At 33.9% G+C, this 12,915-nt stretch overlaps 1 protein-coding gene across 2 annotated transcripts in view; it reads left to right on the forward strand.

Moving 5' to 3' along the window:
* LOC144451067 (neurobeachin-like protein 1) overlaps positions 1 to 12,915 on the forward strand; it is a 312,418-nt gene that overhangs the window by 232,028 nt on the left and 67,475 nt on the right. For both annotated transcript variants that reach the window (XM_078141830.1, XM_078141831.1), the window contains 3 exons: positions 9,367 to 9,512; positions 11,328 to 11,464; positions 12,112 to 12,315. In XM_078141830.1, coding sequence (XP_077997956.1) covers positions 9,367 to 9,512; positions 11,328 to 11,464; positions 12,112 to 12,315 — 487 coding nt within the window. The remainder of the gene's footprint in view (positions 1 to 9,366; positions 9,513 to 11,327; positions 11,465 to 12,111; positions 12,316 to 12,915) is intronic.

The raw sequence follows: 12,915 nt of genomic DNA on the forward strand, positions 1-12,915 counted from the left end.
GTCAATTTGATCAAGAACTTGTTAAAGAACTTGGTATAGAACTTGATCAAGAACTTGATCAAGATATTGAAAACAACTTGAAAATTGACTTGATTAAAAATAAAATAAAGTATAAAGTAATTTAAAAATAAAATATTTTATATTATATAGTTATTATATAGTTATATTAGTGTAAAAAATGAGTGATACAGAAAGTATAACACAACCTCAAGTAGAAACTCAAGTAGAGACTGTTACTACAAACAGTAAAACTAAAAATCCAGGTAGAGTTGCATGGGGTAAAAAATTAGCAGTAATTTCAGCTGAAGCAAAAAAACGAAAAAAATTAAAAACAAAAGAACCGATAGTCGATAACGTTAAATCAATGGAACCAATAAAGGTAACTGAGTCAGACAATAAAAGCTCGCAATTTAATAGTACTAATACTATGATTTTATTAACTCTTGGTTCATTAGTAATTGGGGCAGCTGCTTTATATTATAAAAGACAGTGGTTTTTACAATCAAGTGATATTCAGTCGTCAGCAGAGTTAACAGATTCATCAGAATCAACAGAGTCTAAACAATTAACGACATTACAACCAGTTAAAAATAAAGCTCTATTTGAAATGGAATAATAGAATAATATAGATCATTAATTAAACATTTATTTTTTATATATTATATTATATATAATATATATTACATTTATTTTTGCTGGCTTTGATAAAATATAGGATAAAATATAATAAATATAATAAATATATAACATAATAAATAAATATGAAATTATTTTTTTTATATAATATATACACTATACACAATACACAATGACAGACTATACTAAACTAATCGTGAATGGTCTTTATGATGGTGCAGTTTTATCTGCTTTAACAATAACTAATAGTTTTATACTTAACAAAACTATAAAGATGGCTCCAGACAGTCCTAAAACAAGTACTTCATTCAAAAAGTTTGCTTCTCTCGCAATAGCTGTGAGTGGAGCAGTATTAGAGAAAGATATGTTGGAACAAAGAAATATGTTACCAGTTGATCCTTATAAAGGATAAATATAAAGGATAATTTAATAAATTATATAATTTAATAAATTTAATATATCTTAATAGTATAGATACTATACATAATGGGTGCATCAATTGCGATGATAGTTGGTGGAGCTATTTTAAATGCAACTGCCTTTGTTGGTGGTAGTTATGTAGCTAAGGCAGCTTCAGGCGGCGATGATATGAAAGAAGAACATGAAAAAGAATTAAAGAGACATGATTTAGCTTTGGAGAATTTCAATAAAGATCGAGAAGTATGGTTGGAACATAGACAAAAAGTATTAGATTTTATAGCGAAACAAAAAAATTTAGATGTTCATGCGATACAAAATCTGGTTCTGACTGATCAAAACTTAAATTTATATCTTGAATTTCATCCAGAGAGTACACAGAGTACACTCACAAGTCTTGAAAATGAACCCGAATTTAGTGACTATTATCAACCTTCTGATGATATAAAGTTATATCAATACATTTATTTAGCTGGTGGTGGAATATTATTAGTTTATTTAACAAAAAAATATATAATATAATATAATAAACTAATAAACTAACTATATAATGGAATGTCAATTATGTAAACGAAATGGTGTAACAGATGTAGCCAGTGATCGTACTAACATTTTCAGTACACTTTGTTTTAATTGTTGTGATTTAATGAACAAAAAAATAAACAAAAAAAAATGGTATAACATCATACATTGTAACATATGTAGAAAATTCAATATACCTCGTAATAATATTTGTAAAAACATTTGTGGTAACATCTATGGAAGGTTTCACTGTTTTGATTGCTGTAATTCATTAAACAAACCTTTAGTTGAATCATTAGATAAATCTTTAGATGAATCTTTAAATGAAAACTTTGAACATGATCAAAGAAAACAAAAAAGTCGAAGCATCTATAACCCTAAAAACCACATTAAAAAAGTTTTAAAAAAATATAATCTAAATTATTATCTTTTAAGAACTGTTACTATAATATTTTCTTCAATTGATGAAGTTTATATAGATCCAACACGATATCGATCACTCAACTTCAGTGTAATTATAAAAGCAATTCTATTATATTTAGGAGAATATCAGGAAGCTGCACTAATACCAGAGTTGAAAATGGAAGCATTTTCACAGAATCAAATTTTTAAACGATTTTGGGATAAATGGAACGCAGAATATCCAGAGATAGTGAGATTGAGTTGGTGGTGTTTACGATAGCGTCAAATCTTTTTAAAACTGAAGTTAAACCAACCAAAAAATAATCAGGTTTTTTGAATAATCATTAAATTATGATTTAACTGTTATTTAACTGTTATTTAACTTCTTTTTTTTCCATTAATTTTTGTTGTACTACATCAAAATCCATTAGAGTATAACTATAATACGAATTCTTTGGATTTCTCGTAGATTTTTTTAACCCACGTGAAACAACTATTAATGGCAGTTTTAGATTTGTAAGAATCTCATTTATCATTCTGCTAGGAGCGTAAGTATAATAAAGTTCATTAAAAGTTATTGGATTATTGAGACAAATCCATAATCCGAGACCATAAGAAGAATGGACCTCATGATATCGAGTAATCAGAAATGGTTTTTCTGTTGGAACTTCTCTCCATTTAATTGTAGGAACCTCTTGGATCTTTCTTTTTTCATCTAAAATATCCAGTAATAAATCCTCACCATTCTCTAGAGGATTAGCTATAGCTAGCAGAGAAAGTGAACTAAGTGGACTAAGTGGACTTAATTCGATTGTGTCATCTTCGAAAGTGGTTGGCTTTTGACTTTGTTCGTTTGACATTTTTTGAATTTATGCTATGCTTGTGTGTATATACTCTGTGTTTTTATTTGTTTAATTGAGTGTACGATGTATATACAATGAGTCATAATGTATTTATAATAGTAAACGGTTGACTGCACTACACTATTACCATTTATTTTTAGGTAAAACAGGTACGTTGTTTCGTGGTCCAAAACCATATACTATGACAGAGCTATTTGAAAGCTATGTGTTGCTTATTAATTACTAATGCTACTAAGGTTTATTTTGCCTTAAAATTGATTAAAATTAGGTATGTCGCTTTAAACTGGTTCTAAAATTGATTTTAGTACAGATATAAGACTTAATTTGCCTTAAAACTAATGAAATAGAGGTAATGTCATTAAAGTGGTCCAAAATTCTCATTTATTATACTACTCACAGCTGTGAGCAGTACATATTTGAGCAAAAAGTTCTAAACAATGTAGTCTTAACTTCAATTGTACAGTGTGCAAATTTATGGAGTAAAATGTTGTCTTGGCTGAAAAAAACATTTCATTTGGCGCTTGATTGCACTATCATCATGCATAGAGTCTGTCGAAGTATAACCCAAGTAAGAATGTTCATGAACAATACTAAGTGGTTTATCTCCAACACAAACTGAAGGTAAACATTCAACTCTAATTAAACATTTACGAGGCATAAAATAAATACATTTCGACTTCTTTGGGTGGAAAATAATGTCATGGTCAACACCGTACATTTCACAGATAGATACAAGAGAGCGTAGACCTGCAATTGATGGACATATAAGAGCTATGGACATATAAGAGCTAAGTCGTCAGCATACATATGATGGTTTATCATTCGGCCACCAATATTGCAGCCCTTATAACATGACTTCAGCTGACTACTAAGATCATCCATATAAACGTTAAACAGATAAGGGGAAAGAATGCTACCTTTCCGAACACCATTCCCAACAGAAAACAGTGACGACCTAGCCCCACCCCATTGCGTGAAAAAACGTTGCGTGCGATACCACACCAATAATATACGAGCAACATACTTTGGAATACCCCAGTGAATGAGTTTCTTAAAAAGTAACCAATGATTAACTCGGTCAAAAGCTTTCGTTGCATTAAGAAACAAACATAAACAGGACTATTGTAATTATGATAATAATTAATCGTTTCCTTAAGCAAGTAAATGCAGAGATCAGTGGAATGACCTTGTTTGAAACCAAACTGATGATCTTCGGTCCTGAGATTTGCTTTACAACGATCAAGAATGATAGATTCCATGATTTTTGAAGCTGCAGTAGAGATGGTGATAGGTCTATAATTGTCTTTGCTAGTCAGATCACCCATTTTGTCCTTAACAAGTAGTACGATTATGGTCGTCATGAAGTTATTAGGCAGATAACCATACGACAGCATAGAGGAAAGAACAAGAGCTAACATAATATGAAGTCTGTGGCTAGCATATTTAAAATGTTCACAAGAGAGGTCGTCAGTGCCAGCAGCTTTACCATTTGGAAGACTGTTAATCGAGTGAGAAACCTCAGCACTGCTGATAGAAAAATTAATATCTGAGTTGTCAGGTGAATGCACCCAAGATTTAACCAAGTCCTCGTGATCATTGCTGTTCACAGAAGAGAGTAACGATGCATAGTGGTCTTTCCACATATTAGCAATGATTTCTTGTCTTGAACAACTTCCGACTGTTGATGCGAGGAGAGGAGTGCAGTTGACAGAGCGCACCTGAGTCCAGAAGCGGTTATAGTCATTTTTACTCAGGGACGTTGCTAGACTGTTTGCGCGTGCCACTTTCTCATGTCGTCTACAGATACGAAATGCATGCTTAAAATTGGCATGAGCCTTGCTCATAATGCTATAAATTGGTCCAGTTCTTGGTTTTCCATTACCCACCCATAACTTAAAGGCGTTTCTTGAGTTGTCATGCGCTTCCTTCACATAATCATTCCAACCAGGAACCTAGGGTACATAGTTGCCATTTCTATTGTTAAAACATGCCGTTGATGCATTTGATTATGCTTGGGTAATGTCACGATAGAACAGATTGATACTATCCTTGTGGTGACAAGAATCACAATGACAATTACGGCACAACAAAGCTTGAGATGGAATGTAACCCGTCGAAGAAATTTGTCCGAAACAGAGTTAAACTTCCATATATGATTTTCTTTGACTTTATTCCATTGTATTCGATTACCAGCCGGTTTATTGTTAGTATTCGTGACCCCTATGTTACTGTCTAGAGATGGGGGATTGTCAATAGTAGCAGTGACTGACAAAAGAAGATGATCTGAGGCAAGGTAATCCAAAAGAACTGCAATCGATTGTATGGAAGCATGAGCAGAAGTGGTTGACACACAGTGATCTAACCATGCAAAAACGTACCTGAAATTATGAAACGTACGGCATACATGTGGAGAGCACGTGATATAGGTCATTCCAGGCATGATGATATTGTTACACTGTGTATCATTGTATCACATTCACAAGGTGTTTACGTGTGCATCTGCACAGCGCATGCATACTAAAACAATGCAAATAAAAGGTCACAACCTTGATGGTGACGGAACTGTGAAATCATGGATAATTTATCAATATTCCCTTAAAAATGGAAGGTATGGAAGGCTACTCATCCTCAACTATATGCAGCCAGTCCGCAACACCCTCATTTGCATACAATCTATCCTTCAGATCGCGACTGTTACACTTTGAATGGCTGCTCACGGTCCTTATTTTTGGGTATTTTCAACTCGCCGTAACTTTCACTAGAGTCCACCATTTTAGATACTGTAAATGCCTGAACTTTAACTGACATCTCTTCTTTCGTGCCAGCAAAATAAATTTTGGAATTACATTTAGGAATACCGATTTTCAGATGAATTCGGGACGGATACTCAAGGTCCTGAACTGAATTTCGACCTGGTTTTTCTCTCATTGTTTCCTTAATATGGACCGGAAAGTTTACAAATTTCACAAAAAGGTGGATTTTTATGTGTTTTAAATAACCATGGCAAGAAAATTTAGTAGGATCGTTGTGTAAAGGTAGAAAGCGACTGATTTGACCTGGCAGTTGAAGCTGACCTCGTTTGACCGGGCGATTTTCCACAGCAAGCAGCAACGCAGGAGTTCTTTATAATCACTAAAATCACACTTCAGACCCACTATAAAAGTTTGATTTTTTCAGATAACATGTAACTTGTGATTAATTCGTTACTGTCGTGCAATTTGGAGTGACAGTGAACCAGAATGAAGACAAATCGCGTAAGCAAGGCGTGCCTAGCACCTAGGCATGCAGTTGAACTTATGCATGACCAGACTCCGAGACTCTGTGCGTACTGTCAATCGACCAAACTTTGTTTATTGGCCGACAGTTAATGTAAATGACATGAACATGTCTTGCCATTTCCAAAATGCAAATATTTGGCAAGTAAAAATAATTACAACTTTAATTTGGCTTCAGACTCTGCATTATGTTTTCCGTATCTTTCCCTGTTTTACATGTAAATCCGAAAATATTCTCTCTGGTTATGTCAGTGATCTATACCGGGACTGCTTCGAGTATGAGCGAGGTAAGGCATGTTGAGGTATTTTGTTGAGAATTATAAATATTGCACAATGTCAAGTACAAGGTTTAAATACAATGGAATGATGAAAATAAATTACAAGTAGGGCCAATATCATCCGCTAGTAAACTAGTTGGAGATACATTCAAGCTGGAATGGTTAGAACTGTATATACCTTCAGTTGTAAGTTTTTACCATAATATAAGAATATAATTGTGTAATTTCTGACCGATGAAAGTGAGAAGGATAAACACATGAAGACGGGGAAATATAGCTAAAGCGACACCCACATTACTGTCATAACATGAAAAGACAAATAAACGTAAAAGACCTCACAGGACTATTTTTATTCAACTTTAAGAAATTCCCGACTTCCAATTGGAAAAGAGAATCTAATAATGAAGCTGCAAAAATCGTATAGTGCGTTGTAGTCTTGCGTTGAATCTGAAAATAAAGAGAAAAACCATGTTTTCACCGTTGAAAAAGACAAATTTCAAATGTACTATTTAAAACAGAAATGTCACTGTCGGTGATCACCGCTCAACAACATGAGTGTGAGTATCTATACACGAGTGGATTGCATAACTAGCAAGCATGTGACATCGGACGCGATTCAATCGGGTCAAATTTTTAAACACAACTAAAATCTCATGAATTGTGCATATAATTTGGCAGTATATTTGTGATTTTTGAAATACTAGGTAAAGGTTAGTTGTCGAAAAGGGTTGTTCAAAGTCATTTTTACTAATCTCAAAGCTTGTTCGCCGATCGCCTCACTCAGGTGTTACATCGCCTCATAGTACACGATATGTGCTCCTGCCATATTTTCCACTGAAAATGGCGTCACCAATGCAAAAAATAAACAAAATTCAAGCCTTCTTAACATTGCTAATACGCACCGGAAAGTTTACACACTGCATGGAAAGCATGATGCAGGTCTATATTTTGATTCTATACAGCTTGTTTACGGTGACATCCTTGTGTAACACTCAGTTCTAGAATTTCGTGAGGCATGTCACGCCAGAGTGAATTTTCATGGTTCTTAAATTCGTTTGGTTTCTCAAAATGTACAAATCAAAACTGGACAAAAAACCATCAATATATAGTTCGATATACATACCTTTTAATAAAAGCAACCAGATTACTTTGAACGGTCTACAACGAAGCCAATCAATGTCAGAAAATTGGGAAAAATGTGACCCAATTCAAGCACTGTGTATGGGCCCAGCGTAACGGACCCGTTGTTCAAATTACTTTTCTCATTTTAATATGTTAATGAGGGCTCTGCGGAATGGCTGTATGCTGTGTTCAATCATAACGCAACTAACTGTAATTCCTTGAACGCAACTTTGAATGGATATTTTGGTACACGAGTGTCAATGTTGAGTCAAACCAGACCTTATTACTCAAAGACCTACATAATCGAATGTTACATCGCTTATCCATCACGATCATGTCATATATTCAACTGAAGTTTATGTACTAAGTGTGCATATATATATATATATATATATATATATATATATATATATATATGATTTACACTGCCAAGAAACGAAAGTTGAACTTTGTTCATAGCTGCAAAAGGTATGTAGAGCTGATGACTTCGTTAACGTACATGTTTGTAAATGTCAGCACAACTGAAAAGGACAAGAATATGTCAAGATGGGGTTGTATTTTCAAGCTGAGTAACTTGTATTAAATTGTAATTTCACACAGTATGTCTTTCTTTCTGTGTTATGCTGTCATTATTGCTACAGTTGCAGGCTTTTACATGTAATATTTAACAGAAAACTAGCGAAGGCCTGTAATTTTCTTCATATTCCCACACACCAGTTTGTTTATGTATGTACATGTAGCACCCTCCTTGCGCGTGACATGTTGTAAATTATGTAGTCTGGCCTGGCCAGATTTGGGATCGTAATTAGACCTTGTAATTGGCACAGATCTTCTGACATACATGTTAAGCTTTTATGACCACTCAGTTTGTGACTCATTGCATATTTTATTTGGACTTAGAGTAACAAAATATGTGGTATTTTAATAGCAAACCCATTCGATTGTAGGTGTATGTCAGATGTATTTTTTTACTAAAACATGGCATTTCTAATGTAAGTGTATTTTATGTTTCCATGGAAGCCACTCTCCAATTTTAGATAATCTGTCTTACAATGGATAGCACTAGTGCATATATGCCAAAAGTAAGGAATTTGTTTGTAAAAAAAACTTTGTTCTTCGAATTTTACATAAATTTTGCTAAATAATGCATAATATGGTGATTTGGATTACCATGGCAACAGATGTTCCTAAAATGGTAACTATTTTTGAACACAGCATAACAAACTACTCAAGATAGGGTGGTCATTATGCAAATAAAATGTTATAATTAAATTTATCATGTTATTTTCCAGCTTAACCAACACATTGTTTACTCTACTCTGTGTTTCCATGGAAACAGCAGTCCTATTTTAGGCAATTTGTGTTACAACAGATAGCCCCATGTCATATATGTCAAAAACAAGGAAATTTTTTCATTCATTTTCATTTCTTTCCATGTTTTTTGTCAAATTTTGTAAAAATCATCCACATATTATGGTGATTTTGGTTACCATGGCAACGGATGTTAATAAAATGACCCCTTTTTTGAACTAAGCATAAAAAACTACCCCAGGTAGGGTGGTTAATATTCAAATAAACTCAATTATTACAAACATTATTATTATTATATAATATTATTTAATTATACACACTCGATCATACACATACACATACACATACACATACACATACACATACACATACACATACACATACAAGGAAAACATCACAGATATTCTCATCTATTCATTTCTGCCAGTTCCAAGGAAAAATTAAAGCAGATACAAAATTATTACCGAAGCTCCCTTTGTTTCAGTTCTAATAAGTGTGAATGAAAATATCATGTTCCGTAAACCTTTCATATTGTTTCAGTTCCAAGGAACTAGAAAGTAGTAAAGAAAAGACTGTCATCAGTGAAGAATGTCAACTAGTTACTATAATGGAAGTGATTACAGGCAAACTAGAAGTCACCAACTCATATCTCTATTTTATTGATGGTTCTCCTGATAAAGAGGAAGGTAATCATAATGATTGGGATTTAATTTTTTATTTTAAGATCAATTGAATTGATGACAATTGATTATTTTTGATGTTAAAGAAATGATTGCGTGATTTCACTTTTGATTTGAATAATGAAACATATTGTCATGTTTTATCAGCTCTTAATGTCAGTTATAGAGTGTCAGATTAAGAAGGAATGACTGATTGATTGAGTGATTGCTTGATTGACTTAGTGACTGATTGATTGATTGATTGATTGATTGATTGACTGAGTGAGTGAGTGACTGATTGATTGAGTGAGTGAGTGACTGATTGAGTGAGTGAGTAAGTGACTGAGTGACTGATTGATTGATTGATTGATTGATCTGGAAAATACGTCATACTGATCTTACTCGACCTCTCGGCGACATTCCATACAATCGACCACAGTTTACTCCTAAATAGGCTATCAAATCTCGGCATCACAGGTACACCATTGAAATGGTTTGAATCCTACCTTAAAAACAGATACCAGGCAGTAAAAATCGAAAACATCACAAGTGATCCTTCAGCTCTCAAATAGCCTCAAGGGTCCGTCCTCAGTCCCCTTTTATTCACAATTTATACAACACCACTCGGTAATCTGATTCGTCGCCATAACTTAAAGTTTCATCAGTATGCTGATGATGATGAGCTATACCTTGCGTTCTCCCATCAAGATTCACCAACTGCTATCCACAGTATGGAGTCCTGCATCCATGATATAAAGGCATGGATGACACTTAATAAATTACAGCTCAACAACAGCAAAACTGAAGTTCTTGTTATTCACTCAAAATTCAATCCCCTCCCAGATCCTGTTCGTTCCGTCAATATTGGTTCTGTGTCTGTCACACCAGTTACAACAGCACGAAATTTGGGTGTACTGCCACATGTATAACCAGCACATCAAGAATACCTGTAAATCAATGTACTATCATCTCCGCCGCATTGGATCGATACGTCAATACGTCTCAAGTGCGGATTGCTGTACTTTAATTCATGCTGTTGTATCCACTAAACTTGATTACTGTAATTCTTTACTGTATGGTCTCCCTGAATCAGTCACAAACCAACTTCAGCGCGCACAAAACACAGCTGCAAAATCATCACCCGGTCAAAGAAATATGAACACATAACTCCTACTCTCATCAAACTCCATTGGTTACCAGTTCGTTGTAGAATCGACTACAAGATCTTACTCCTGACTTACAAGGCAATTCATGGTCTTACACAGGAGTACATTTCCGACCTTATACAAGTATACATACCAGCTCGCACCTTACGCTCAAAGGACAAAAACCTTCTTACGACAACAAGTTACAAGCACATCAACTGTGGTGGACTATATTTCGCTTATGCTGCTCCAAAGCTTTGGAATTCACTGCCAACTGACACTTAACTTGTACCAACTATTGATTGTTTCAAAAGAAAACTAAAGACACATTTGTTTTGTAAAGCCTATGGTGTGGATTAACCATCCAGCAGATGTGAACAGAACTTAGCCTGAATTTTGGCGCTCTACACATTATTTTGATTGATTAATTGATTGATTGATTGATTGATTGATTGATTTGATTGATTAGGTGAGTGATTGATTGCTTGACTGAGTGACTGATAGATTGATTGATTGTTTGATTGATTGATTAATTAAGTAGTTGAATGAAAAAAATTGATTGACTGATAGGTTTGTAAACTACTGATTAGGTGGTTATGTGCTTGGTAAATTGGTTTTTAGAGATATAGATTGATTGATCAAGTTATTGATTGATTCATTGATTGATTGGCAGACTGAACTCATGTTCTTTTTTCAGGGGGTGGTCAAGATTTTAAGTGGGCGTTATCTCAGCTGAGAGAAGTACATCTCAGAAGATACAACTTGAGAAGAACTGCTATAGAGATGTTTTTAATTGATCAAACTAATTATTTTATCAATTTTAACAGCAAGAAGGTAATTAGACACTTTCTGATAGTGAAAATGTTTAATATGTGATTACAATATTGATGACTAAAAACTTGACAAGACTATTATGTAAAGGTCAATGACCTCTTTGTTAAAGGGGTGTCAGATGTAGATTTAGTGAAAGTTGGTCCTGTATAGCAACAAGACCACACCCATAGCAACAGCCAAATGATCACGTATATTGCAAAGATAATATCAGGAATTCATACACAAGTGAACAAAAACATACAAAAATGTATGCAAATATATCTAACAACATGACCACGCTCATAGCAACAGCCAAATGATAGCATATATCGTAAAGATAGCAACATGGTTGGATAGGCAACTGGATAGTCATTCAACAAATGAACACTTCTTGTTAGCATGGACTACCATATGGATAAACATTTTTAAAAACTGTACAGTTGTGCTACAACGCCATTGGCGGTATTTGAGTACATAATATAAGATACTACAAATACCAGATTCAAACATTTGAAGTTTAAGAAATGAATTAAATCCGTTCGAGCTGTGATGATTGATTTTCTACATTTGCAATCTGTTTACTAATTGCTTAGCTTTGATCAGAAAAAACAGTTAACACATTTTAAACTTTCATCTGATAATGGCACAATTTTTTTTGACATCCCTAGGTTAGGAACAAAGTGTATGGCCGGATTACTGGATTAAGGCCCCCTAACTTATACTACTATGGTGCTAAGAGTCCAGCTCTTCTTCTGAAGGCATCTGGATTGACACAGAAATGGGTAAACCGTGAAATCTGCAACTTTGATTATTTGATGCAGTTAAACACTATTGCTGGAAGAACGTACAATGATTTAAATCAGTATCCAGTGGTAAGTATAGAATAAGCAAAATGTTAAAAACTTGATATGTTAAAATGTCCCCAGTCCACAAACGAAAATTTGTCCGTGTTTGTAAACTGTAGTATTGAAAGAAACTTGTTTGGACCCTTTCACCACCATTGGCCTCATGGGATTGTTTGTTGTCCACCAGCCCCCTCACTAACATAAGGTGAGAGTGAGTGGTATGTAATCAAATTGATATAAAAATACTTAGGATGGCCCAATCTTTGAAAATTAGGTATCATTTTACTGGAAAATAAATTGTCTATATCATACTTACAAATACACACATTCAAATATCACATTCACAACTGAAATTTGGTTTAAAATAATGAAATATTGGTAAAAAAAAAACCATGTGTTGTTTATTTATTGACAGCACAAATAAACAAAACATATTACAAACAAAATTCAAAATACAAACATTTATGTTTTTACAGAAATTCTGTATACTGGTTAAATGGTCAAAATTGGCGAAAATTTGGCAGAAAATGTTATTTTCAGTCATATTAAATTTGAATGAAAAAAAAATTAACGGCTCACTAATCTGATTACGACGCAATAGTCGGCTCCGCACCGGCAATGAAAGGG

The sequence above is a fragment of the Glandiceps talaboti genome, chromosome 20, assembly GCF_964340395.1.
Source record: "Glandiceps talaboti chromosome 20, keGlaTala1.1, whole genome shotgun sequence".
NCBI lineage: Eukaryota > Metazoa > Hemichordata > Enteropneusta > Spengelidae > Glandiceps > Glandiceps talaboti.